Source organism: Lates calcarifer, linkage group LG10, assembly GCF_001640805.2.
Source record: "Lates calcarifer isolate ASB-BC8 linkage group LG10, TLL_Latcal_v3, whole genome shotgun sequence".
NCBI lineage: Eukaryota > Metazoa > Chordata > Actinopteri > Centropomidae > Lates > Lates calcarifer.
Genome location: NC_066842.1, coordinates 16,649,231 through 16,661,543, shown reverse-complemented (window position 1 = coordinate 16,661,543; position 12,313 = coordinate 16,649,231). Strand labels below are relative to the sequence as shown.

General features: G+C 43.5%; 2 protein-coding genes across 3 annotated transcripts; one reads left to right on the top strand and one right to left on the bottom strand.

Annotated features, from left to right (window-relative positions):
- The first annotated feature begins 441 nt into the window (after nt 1–441).
- On the top strand, nt 442–3,898 carry rag2 (recombination activating gene 2). The gene is given in 3 exon segments (XM_018663974.2): nt 442–673; nt 1,941–2,206; nt 2,208–3,898. Coding segments are annotated over 2 exon segments (1,602 nt in total). The 5' UTR covers nt 442–673; nt 1,941–1,954; the 3' UTR covers nt 3,558–3,898.
- A 613-nt stretch (nt 3,899–4,511) lies between these two features.
- rag1 (recombination activating 1) lies at nt 4,512–11,568 on the bottom strand. 2 transcript variants are annotated; one of them, XM_018663777.2, is made up of 4 exons: nt 11,336–11,568; nt 9,955–10,311; nt 8,729–9,861; nt 4,512–7,880 (listed from the first exon to the last, which is right to left on the bottom strand). In XM_018663777.2, exons 2-4 carry the CDS (start codon nt 10,287–10,289, stop codon nt 6,133–6,135), a joined length of 3,216 nt encoding a protein of 1,071 aa, XP_018519293.1. In that variant the 5' UTR covers nt 10,290–10,311; nt 11,336–11,568; the 3' UTR covers nt 4,512–6,132. The 2 variants fall into 2 exon arrangements, with proteins under 2 accessions (XP_018519293.1, XP_018519294.1); XM_018663778.2 differs by lacking the exon at nt 11,336–11,568 and adding an exon at nt 11,139–11,329.
- Nucleotides 11,569–12,313: the final 745 nt, after the last annotated feature.

Below are 12,313 nucleotides of genomic sequence, written 5' to 3'. Positions count from 1 at the left end.
TTGTTGTGGCAAGAAAAAGAATGAATAGCACTATGTAGGTTTTCCCACAGGTGGAGAGTCGACTTATTCAAAATATTCTGTCATCAGGCATTTCCTCCACAATGTGGGTCATGTTTCCCACCATGACTGTTATCTGAACTGTTATGAATACTGTTTATTTGTTTTGCTATTATATCACCTAATTGAAGCCAGTTTTGGATGTGCATAACACAAATTATTCATTTAATGTAAACAAAACAAAAAAAAGCAATCTCCTAAAAAGTGACTGAATCTAACATTTAAACTAGAACATAACTACTGGAGAGAGAAAAAAAGACATAAAGACCAGATTTGAACACAGGTTTGAATGTATTATACAAACTAGGATTGTTTAACAGACAAGCATTTCTCAATAGCCCGTTACATCTTCTTTGATATAACTTCAGTGAGATCCAGTGATATCACTGAAGTGACTCACCAATTCAGCACCATTCAAGCAGTACACCTGCCAGAGAGCAGCAGTCACAGACTGTTAACCTCAAGATCTGGAAGTGTTCGCGAGTCAACGAAGCTTCACAAACTCTGTCACCATCTGCTTTTGTCAAACTTAGAAAGAGCCCTTTGGCTTCATCTTAGTGATTTTAAGATTCACAGTAACGTGAGCTCAAGCACTGCATCTGGTCCAGGTCGTAAGGTAAGCAAACTGAAGATTATGGTTCTAAACTAAGGGAAGAATCAACAGCTTTCAGGCTTTTTAAGTCAGTATTGCTATCGCTAGTGCTAGTGCTATTGTTACTCTAAGTTCACTTGTAAAGTTTTTGTAGCCATCCGGTTGACTGGAAAACACTATCCTTATTAAAAGTGGCTAAAATTGACCAAAGCAGTCATAACAATACTGTTAAAGCTAATAAAATGACATTACATTATACATACGTGTCAGTTGGAGTAGTGATGGAACAGATGCTGCAGCCAGACTCAGAATAAACTCTAAAACTTAAGGATTTTTCTAAAAGATGTTATGTCATTCATTACATGGAAAATTCTTTCAGTAATTATGTTTTGATTCGCACAAAGTACAGGCTGTGCTATTGTACAATCACTGAATAATAGTACTGACATTGGTTGAACAGAAAATGTAGCCCATTTTCCAGGAAAACCACGCTGAGTACTGTCACCACTTGTAAACATTCCCGGAAAGTTACAGGCTGAGTGAAGCAGCTCCTGAAGTGTTTGTTCCTGTGTCATGCTGCCATTTAGGGCTCTGATTCAAAGATAGAAAGTTTTATATAGGAATTGTTTGTTAGTGGTTGAAATTAATAAAGTTAACCAAGGTAAAGGAGGTAATTATATACTGTGATCATATCTGGTTGCTTTAGTTTGACTTTCAAAAAACAGCACAACCTTGTGTTGTCAAAGAATAGGAGCAGCAGTTACCTATACATACTTATAGCAACTTACAACCTTGTTAGTGTTGGTAGGTGTGTCTGTAATGTAGCTTCATAGGCTTGATTTTTGTGCTTTCCATCCTAATATGTCACATTTTGCCGTAATAAAGAAAAGTACAGTTTCTTTTTTAAAGTCATATCACTTCTATTTATTTATTGAAATTTTCTGAATAAAAAATAGGTGCTTACATGCTGGCCAATGTAATTACATTTAGTTTGTCATTATTATTATCCTGTATTATATGATAATATTTAGACTGTGTTACTGTGTAAACGTTGGAAGCCATAATGTATGCCATCTTTCTTCAATCTGAAAAGAAATGGTGGCTTGTTAAGAGGCTGAGTAACTGTCTGACCCTGGTTTCATTTTGGGGTCTGTAGTGCATATTGTGTATTATGGTCATCCATGTGTTACTGTAATAAACAGGAAGTAAAAGTTTTAAAACCCCCAAATGGAAACAAACAACAGCTGAGTGACACGTTGTGTTTGTCTTTTTGTGCCCTGTTTTGATGCAGGCACCTGCCGGAAAATGACCCTGCAGCCATTAACTTCAGTGAACTGTGCAGGCCTCCTACAGCCTGGCTGCTCTTTGCTACAGCTGGATGGTGAAGTTCTCCTGTTTGGCCAGAAAGGCTGGCCCAAGCGCTCATGTCCAACGGGGGTGTTTGGGATTCGGTTTAAACGGGGTGAGATGAAGCTGAGGGCCATCTCCTTCTCCAGTGACTCCAGCTACCTTCCCCCTTTACGCTGTCCTGCCATTTGCCGCCTCGACCCCTACGACAGGGCTCCCCGAGAGTTATCTCATTCATGGTGGCCGCACCCCAAATAACGAGATCTCTTCGAGCTTGTATCTGCTGACCATGGATAGTCGTGGCTGCAATCGTAAACTGACCCTGTGCTGCAAAGAGAAAGAGCTGGTGGGAGAAGTGCCAGGGGCCCGATACGGCCACACGATGAGCATGGTTCAAAGCCATGGGAAGACAGCCTGCGTGTTATTTGGGGGTAGATCCTACATGCCTGCGGGAGAGCGGACCACAGAGAGCTGGAACAGCGTTGTTGACTGTCCCCCTCAGGTGTTCCTGTTTGACCTGGAGTTTGGGTGCTCCTCTGCCCACACTCTACCTGAGCTCAGTGATGGACAGTCCTTCCATTTGGCCATTGCCCGAGAAGACTGTGTCTACTTCATCGGAGGTCACTCGCTCACCTCTGACTCCCGCCCCCCTCGACTCTTCCGCCTGCGGGTGGAGCTCCTGCAGGGAAGCCCCCTGCTCTCCTGTGAGACCCTAGAAACTGGCATATCCATCTCTAGCGCCATAATCACCCGTACAGGTCCCACTCACAGATACATTATCTTAGGTGGATATCAGTCAGACTCTCAGAAGAGGATGGCGTGCAGCACCGTGATTCTGGATGAGAAAGGGATTCACTTTGAGACTTCAGAACCACCTAAGTGGATCCCAGATATCATCCATAGTCGCACTTGGTTTGGGGGCAGTGCGGGGGAGGGAAAGGCCCTTCTTGCTGTACCTACTGAGGGAAGACCATCCCAGCCAGATGTACATTACTTCTATCTGGTCAGCTTCCAGACAGAGGGAGAAGGCAAAGAGGAAGAGGGAACCCTGGCCTGCAGCCAGGAGTCAACAGATTATGACGACTCTACTCCTCTTGAGGACTCTGAGGAGTTGTACTTTGGTCGTGAGCCGCACGAGCTGGAGGGAGGCAGCGACGAAGAAGGGGACACTTACAACGAAGACGATGAGGAGGACGAATCGCAAACAGGCTACTGGATCAAATGCTGCCTGGGCTGTCAGGTGGACCCCAACACGTGGGAGCCGTACTACTCCACTGAGCTCCACCGGCCAGCCATGATCTTCTGCTCCAGAGGGGAGGAGGGGCACTGGGTCCATGCCCAGTGCATGGAGCTGTCTGAGACTCTGCTGCTTAGACTGTCTCAAGGCAGCAAAAAGTATTTCTGCCTGGACCACGGAGGCCTGCCCTACCAGGAGATGACCCCGCCTCGGGAGGTCATCCCCCTGAAGCGCACCCCCATGAAGGTGAAGGACAGGAGAACTCCTCCAACAATCAAGATGTCCCCTGCTAAAAAAAACTTTTTCAGAAGACTTTTCGACTGACTTGATCCTCGATGCAGTTAGACAGTCCCTGTTGAGAATGAAAGTTTTCTTCTTATATTACAGTTAATAAATGACTAATGAAAAACATCTGATATGCTGATCGGTATGTGAGAAATACGTGAAGTGATAAACAATAAATTGCAAACATAACTATATCATTATTACATTGTTTTAATAAATAATAAATAATACAAATAAATGTATTTGTAGTTTGTATTTTCATCAGCTCTATAAGAGTTCATTGTTTTTACATTAAGGACCACAGATCTTAACACTTCTAACTCTTCCAAGGCCAAATGAAGCTGTATTCTTTTCATGATTCTTTCTACAATTTAAGTGATGTTTAATGAATGGAAAGTGTACTAATGGAATTTGTGATGACAATAAACAATACAAAGCAACCTCAAATTCTGTGTCTTCATACCAGTTTACTTCTAATGTGTTTTCATGGGGAAAAAAAAACAAACAATTAGTCTGTCAGTGTTTCTAGTTTGCAATCCCAGTAGTAATTTTTGTATTCAATCCAGGCCACAGTGGAAATAAGTGGTTAGATTAATACTTCCTACCACTAGCTTCCAGGGTCAAATGTATCAAATTAAATTTTTTACAATTAAATATATTTTTATTGATAAATAATACTATATAGAGAGCTGTAGACAGTTAAATCTGTAATAAAAATAAATAATTGAAATGCAAACTTAAATTAAAAATGTATCTTGTTTTTAAGGGCTTTCATAGTCTTTATATGTGGCAGAAAATATTAATATTTTAGTTTGTCTGGCTCCAGTGTTTCCAGATTGTGTTTTTGTATGCTGTATAACAGTTCATTGTTATTTTGTTTTCCAGGACCACAGTGAAAGTGAGCAGTGACAAATATACCTGAATTATTTGCCACTAATACAAATTTAAAGCACAAAATCAATTATAAATTATTTAATAAAAACAAACCAGAAGTCAGTTTCAGTTTTTATTTATTCTTTGGTGGAATCAGAGTTTTAAAAAAAAGAAGTTAAAAAGAAAAGCAATTCATCAAAAGGGTGGTAAATTGTCCAGTTCAGTGAAAATACAGCAAAAATATGTGAATATTATGTAGCATTTAAAATCAAACAACGTGTAAAAGTAGTGGAACTTCAATGTAATGCTGCACCAGTACGTGAAATAAATCACCACTGAAAACATCTTGTGCAACCCAAGTAAACACTTTACCTGATATTTAGTGTAATATGGAAAAACAAAATGAGGAAGTACATGGTAAAAAGTGACCAAGTAGGATTTTATGAATCATCCATCATCCATTACTTTGGAAATGCAATTCATTACGGCAAAAAAAACAAATATGAGACAAGTTGCAGTATAATGCACTCAAAACACGATGTTATTGTACAAGTGTGACAACTATCCAATGAAATGTGAATATTTCACAGCTGACATATGGTTAAACTTATGACAGTAAAATAAAATCAAACATTCAATCAAATGAGAAAACAAAATTGCCTGTCACAACTGAAAATGGTGAGGGCAGAAAAAGACAATATAATCAATCAATCAAACAAATAAAGTTGCCAACAAATCAGTTTAAATCAGGTCTCTCTGCCTCCGGCCCATCCCTCTCCTCTGTCAACCATGGCAATGAAGAAATATCAGCAGAGAAAAAGAGCCAGGTTATATACAGAACTTAAGAAAAATCTCTGCCTGCTAGAGAGTCCATGGGGTATTAGGCTCCGTAATGGTCCATGCTGTATTTTTATGGTATCAACAAAAAGGTCAGTATATGCTTTATTTTATGTGAAGAATTCGTATAAGTATCATCTATCCTCCACTGTGCAAAAACTAAAAGAGATAAAAATTGGTTCAAAGTGACCTGGCATCTATTCTGCCCCTCAGGGATCCCACGATAAAGCACTAAAGTAATCTTTTTCAGAGGGCACTCATGAAACAAAGAACATTTGGGTCTCCGTGATTGCATTTTGCTCCAGCTCAAATGATATATTAATACAGTGGCCACAAATGTGGTCTTTTTAACACAATTTCCCTCTATGACTTACAGCGCTTTCATCTGTTTCCATAAATATCCTCTCTATATAAATTCATAAATGTGTCATATCCTTGCAATACAATAAACTGCACCATATTTCACAGACGGTGAAGATAAAGAAAAGAACTTTGCTGCTCAGAGCGAGTGAAAAGAAAACCTGTGTATTATTTCTATATACCTCTGCGGTCCCATCTTTGCTAACAAAGCAAGGCAAAGCAAATTTATGGGTATGGAACCTTTCAACAAGGCAGCTCAAATACAAGTAAGCATTCAAAACAAGGAGAAGACGCATTTAAAAAAACGTGGTGTGAGAATAACAATACTTGCAGGAAAGCTCTGTAAATGGCTCAATTCAAGTACAAGAGATTGGTTACTTAATGAAAAGGTCTTGCAAAATCAAACAATAAATGATGTTTTGCATAAATTTGTACATATGTTTTAATCACAAGAAAATGAAATGAAAAATCTCAAAGTATTATGACAATTCTTATTCTAAACATGAATCAATGCATGTACACACATTACACATTTCACATTAAATCAAAAATCATTCAATTCCAGAGACATGTCCTCATCATCCTGTGTCTCTACTGGGTCAATAGTAGCTTGTAGGGCTTTGACAGAGTCCTTGTGAGCCTCCATAAACTTCTGCAAGTACTTGGAGGTGTAGAGCCAGTGATGTTTCAACACGTCCTCCAGTTCGTAGGCCTTTGACTGACGTGCATTCATCTTCCGGAAACGCCTGAACAGCTTGTTCGCCGACTCGTTCCCCTCGCTGGCCCAGGCTCCGATGGATCCATCCCTCTCTATGATTTCGGGCACATGGGCCAGGGTCTTGTGAAGGTAATTGGTTATCTTTCCATTGTACCTATATTTGAAGGTAGAGGATAGGAGGTCAGCAAAGCGCTGGGAGTTGAAGCTGTAGCGGCACAGCTGGTCGGGGCATTCCTTGGCTGGGCAGGTGGCACGCCACACAGGCCTCATCTGGAGGTAGAGCCTCATGAGCTCCCTCAGGGCCTCCCTCCTCTCCTCCGAGGGCACCAGCTCGCACACCACCTCCACAGCCTCCAGGGTCATTAGCCTGCGGGCGTAGTTCCCATTCATCCTCATTATGGGTTTAAGCTTCATCTTCTTCCTCAGCTGTTTATCTAGGGCTGCCCTCCAGCTGCGCCGCTCCTCTCGGCTGGGGTTGACCTTTTGGTACACCTCCCCTATCTCATCCTGGAAGATTTTGTAGAACTCTGTGGCATTGCCAATGTCACAGTGTAATGCATCAAGTGTGGGCTGGGTCTCCATGAAGGGCTTCGCAGAGACCCCTTTGACTCTGTCTCGCAGCTCCTCCACAGACTCAGAGAAGGGGTTGGTTCTCCATATTTCGTAACGCTCCAGGTTCTCTTCGTGAGAGCGGGTGATGGAGTGCAGCACCATGTTTTGAGAGGCCTCTGCCCGACTGGAGTCACACAGAGTACAGATATACGTGGAGCCCGAGGCTTCCAGGCCCTCCATCTCTCTCACCATCTTCTCATCGTATCCTGTGCCTCTGAAGTGGAAGCGGAAGGAGCGAGGCAGGCCTCCTATGGGTAGGATGAGCCTGCTCTCTTTCATTGCGTTACGCTCTGCTATTATAGGCCCCAGGACAGCTGTGAGTGTCTCATGGTCTGACTCATCCACAAACATCAGGCAAAGGGGCTTACAGGACAGCTCTGAGTTTGGCTTTGGCTCGGTGAAGATGGTAACCTCCCGCCTGTCGTCGTCTGCCAGGACAGAGACAGACATAACGGTGAAAGAGAAGCGTACAGCCTTCTCAGGAACGGCTGGTCCTCCACCGTGTTTTTCACTGACATCACCCATGCCATCACAACATTCCTTGATCATGACACTAAAGCCTGAGGTGCAAGCGCTGTCTTCCATCCCACTCTCTCTCAGCCCCTCCATGATGTCCTCCTCCAGATCTTTTAATGCTGACACCAGTGCCACATCATAGCGAAACCGCCGAGTGATGGTGTCGGCCGGGGAGTCATCCAGCGAGGCAGCCCATCCAGAGAGCCCATTAATAATGCCAACGTTGCAAGACGTGGACACATTCTTGAGAGCTGGCTGCCACTCAAACTGGTGAAAGCCAGGGAGAAGCTCCTTCTCCGCGGCTCGGAGGGTGTGCAGGGGCTGAAATATCTGGCGGCCACTGGTGGCTTTGACAGTCCGGTACATCTTGTGATACTGGCTGCAGCTCAGGAAAGTGTTCACCCGAATGGCCAAGCACACCGCGGGATGCAGCCCAAAGCCTCTGCCTGCAGAGAGGGAGAAAATGAAAGGGGAGAAAGTTTCAGAGTGAGCCAAAAATAAAAACAGAAATATAAAAGGAGAGTGAGAGGAAAGGGCTGAGACATGAAGAGAATTATTTAGCACCAAACTGTGGAAGCCCATTTCTAGTGCTTTGAAAAGAACTGCAGTATCTAACATTTCCTCATTTGATATCCCGCGTTTGGAGTCATTTATACCATGAGACAGAGAGAATCAGGAATTTAACACCCAAATGTGAATGTATCATTGTCAAAACCCCACAAGCCCGTGATTATAAAATCCAATATTTCCTAATTTCCAAATGTTATAAGGGGACAGAGGGTTGAATCAGTGGAGCTGGCAAAAGTGATGTATTGGCTGCAGATGAAAACAGACACCAGCTGGCTTCTATTCCCCAGAGAGGAGGATGGTGCTGTCTGTGTAATTTGCAGATACAAGAGCTGCTGATGTTGTTTTGATTCTAACAGCCCCTTCACAAGAGTTGTTATTGTGCATTAAAGGGAGTGTGAGAATGAGAGACTGACAGACAAGCAGACAGAGAGTGAGAGTGGGAGAGAGTCAGGGAGGAGCTGGGCGTGCAAAACAGCAGCGGTTCAATAGACAGAGATGGACAATAATGAAATGCTTTTCAATCAAAAATCACAGAAAACTTTCTTCTCTCTTTTCAATAGTGAACTTTTCATCTCATTGTTATTTATGCGATGATTGTATTCCTCAGAGGTAGGTGGAAATATTAATGAGCAAACACTATCACAATTTTCATTTGTTTGTGTCCCTCTTTCTTGGCTCTGGAGGGTTATGTTGGCTAAACAAAAGGCTTATGATAGCCTCTTACCTTGCATCATGGCCTCGAGCTCGTCTGCCTGCCGGTGCTCATTCCCAGATCGCAGCGCAAGCAGGAATAGTGTCTGACACACAGACTTCAGGTCGCCACCTTCCTCTTTGTCTGCAAACACCTTCACCTGGTTCTTCAGATCCCTCAGCCGATGCTTCTGGGCACGCCGGGTTAGAGACAGCAAGTGCTGACGGGGTCTTCCCCCTTTATTGGCTAGCAAGTAGCTGTCGAGTTCTGATGACTGCTTGTTTGCATCCTGTTCACTCAGCTCATGATCCAGACAGTGAGCTTTAAATGAGTCTAGCCTGACCTGCTCTCCACAGCCGCCTCTGGGGCAAAGCAGAGGCAGGGAATGGAGAGCTGATAAAAAGGCTTTGGCAGGCGAGGTGAGATCATCAGGGGCACAGGGCAAGTTGCAGGCCGGGCAGTGAGGTCCCAGAACGTGGTTATATTTTATAATACAGCTGCGGCAGAAAAGGTGCCCACAGGGGGACTGAACTGGATCAAAGAGCAGGTGGTCACACACCAGGCAGGTGAAAGAATAGAGGAAGTCCACAGGGAGCTTCTCAGAGATCAGCTTAGTGCTCAGGTGGTCTTTCTGGCAGTGGGTAATGTTCCTCACCCATTTCTCTCTCTGGACACTGGGTTTCCTCCAGCCCCTGAGCGCCAGGCCATGATGGCGGTCCCCAAACGGTCTCAGAACTCTCCTCTCTCCCACGGCGATGATGTCAGCGTGCTCCCGCCTGCTCCTCTTCGCCAGGCTCTGGGCTCGGGGAATGGTCTTCCTCCTCTTCCTCCCAGTCCGCTGGAATGAGCTTTTCTTGGGGGAGCAAAGGTGGCAGAGGGAAGAGTGGGGTTTCCACTCTGGGACTTTTATTCTGGAGAAGCTGCAGAAACCCCCTCCTCGTATGGCGGCCATCCAGCAGCGATGGCAGAAGGAAAGGGGGTGGACAGATTCTGTGTCCTCGGTCACGTCCACTTTGAAGACTTTGAGGATGACCTCTGGCCAGCTCTTAAACTTGCAGCCCATTTTACGCAGGGCACCTTTACTTGCCTCGTCCAGATCCCCATGAACCTCATGCAGTGGTCCCTTGACTTTCCTCAGGGTCACTCCACAGAGACGGCAGAGACACCTATATAGATTTTTTTTTAAAAAGCAATGCTGTCAAATTCTTAGAAAGAAATGTATGATATAGTTCAGATTTAGTACAGTGACATTTGATTACCTGAGGTGGTTCATGTGGGTGTCCATTTCCTGCAGCTTCTTATCTACCCTCCGGCCGGGGCCTTCCACATTCTCCTTGCTTTTTCCCCCAAGGCACAATTTCATAACACTACCTGGACCCACACCATTATCTAAATCTATTTTTGGAGCTGCAGGAGGTGAGATCCCTAACAAGACTCCTGTATCAGGTTGGCTCTCACCGGGCAAAGGGGCCTTCTCCATGGACCTCACCCTAAACAGTTTAAACTTCCACTGAGCGTACTTAGAGTGGGGATGGTGGAGCTCAGCTGGCATGGAGGATCTGGGGCCATCTGTCTCCAGGTTCTCCTCCACCATGGCGCGACTTAGATATTAGACCCTGAAGAGGAGAGGAGGATTTAGTTTGATGCATTACAAAAGTATGAAAATAGTTTCACCTGTCTGTGAAATGCCCATTAATGGATACAGAGAGAAGATCTGAAGGTTTAGATCCTCAGATATCCCCAGCGCCCTCTCAGCATTGAGCCAATGACACAGTCTAACGGCTTTACTGGATTCCTGTTGAATTTATACACCAGGTATCCTGAAATCCCACTGAATAGAGAGTAGTGAGCCCTGACCTAGAGTGCTGCATTATACCATAAGTGGCATTTAGATCTTGTGTAAAATGCATGAGACAAGCATTGAGGGGATCGATACAGCACCAAAATCTTCATTTCTCTCATCTCCAATCCCATCGCTCAAGGAGCCATTGTGACTTTTTTCCTTTGACACAGCGAGTTTGCTAAATGGGCAACCTTATTCGTGCAAGGCTGTCAATCATTTATATTAGTCATTTTCTTGGCTGGGGAAAGAATTGGAGCCCCGGGAGCCTCTGCCTGGCATTTGAAATGCGGAGAAAAAATCAGAGACACTGGAAACTTATTTCATAATACATAGATATTGACCAAACGGGAGAGAAAACAAAACAAGAAACCATCATATTGACTAAAGATCATAAAGAATTATTCCAAACACAACATTGTTCAGTTTAGGAGTTGTATTTCAACAGCCAAGTGCTTTTATGACACGGCACAGGTAGGATCAATGATACTGCTGCACTGACAGACCTTTTTTTTCATCTTCTCCCATAGGTTCCATTACAAGTTCAGACAATAAAGCAGTCAAACAATCTCAGAAACTATTACATCCATAGTCGAGTCTTACCATTGTACACCTGTAGCGCACACACTTTAGCATCTTCCATCTATCCATCTTTCAGTGCTCTCACTACGTTTTCTCCCCGGGAGGCTTGAGCCTGGCAGTCTCCTTCATTTCTTTGCTCTCTGTGTACTTCACATGCTGAACTCTCCTTTGAGACAAACAGCTGAGCCTGAGTGCATGTGTGTCAGCTGGGCTCTTACCTTGTTTTTCAGTCTCAGCTGGCGTCAGCTCCCCTGGGGGCCCTCTCTGCATGGGAGCACAAGGGAAGCCCTGGAGCCAGGCCCTACACACTACATAGACTGTATATGCTTGAGTCTGTCACTGCTCGCAGCATCTGTTACCAGGAGTTGTGGCTCCATACAGTGGAATTTTCTCCTGTCTGTGTCCTCGTGTCTTATATTTATACCCTTCCTTTGATGGGATCCCAACAGTCAATTCCTGCCACCTGATGCAGGCAGCTGATTTGAAAAAAAAAGGAAAGGAAAAAAACAAGGTCAACCCCAAAGCACAGTTGCAAACATGTGCATGTACAGAATCCAACAGTATACCCCAAAACAAACAACTTTCTACCACACCACAGTGATCCTCAGCTGGAAACACTTCTATGTCACCTTTATCTCCCCTTTCTCATATCCATCTGCAGGCTCACCTCATCCAGGTGGCCTCACTCTAACAGAAAGAGAGATACTGTTCAACTAATGAAAAGGCCACAAGTGCAGAGCTCACACAACAGAGTGCAAAATAAATGCACTTTCTTGTCCAACAGACAAATAAGACCACACTTTTAAACACACAGAAATTAATGTGATAAATAAAACACACAGATGAATACAGGAGCTTTACAAGTCAGTGCATTAGCAGCTTGTTAAAGCTGTTGATGGTGTGTTTATTTGTTTGTATGTGTGACTGTCAAAAGTGTTGAAGCTAATGAGGCCTTATTTTAAGGGCAGCATTAAGATAATATATATATATATATATATATATATATATATATATATATATATATATATTACTATATGTATCTGTTTTTTTTCTTTCAATAATGTGATAGGATATCAAAACCTATAAGGTGACAATATGGTAATGTCTTCAAACAGACATAAAGTCATATGTGAGAAAGATGGAAGGTAACTGAGGAGTAATGTTTAAAAGGTGGGAATGAAGAAAAATAGAAAATA

What these genes read in the sequence shown, in the direction of transcription:
- rag1 (XM_018663777.2), bottom strand. Translation starts at nt 10,289, where the DNA reads ATGGTGGAGGAGAACCTGGAGACAGATGGCCCCAGATCCTCCATGCCA. An exon ending in ACCCACATGAACCACCTCAG is followed by an intron (nt 9,862 to 9,954) that starts GTAATCAAATGT and finishes AAATCTATATAG; the next exon opens with GTGTCTCTGCCGTCTCTGTG. An exon ending in GCTCGAGGCCATGATGCAAG is followed by an intron (nt 7,881 to 8,728) that starts GTAAGAGGCTAT and finishes CCCTCTCTGCAG; the next exon opens with GCAGAGGCTTTGGGCTGCAT.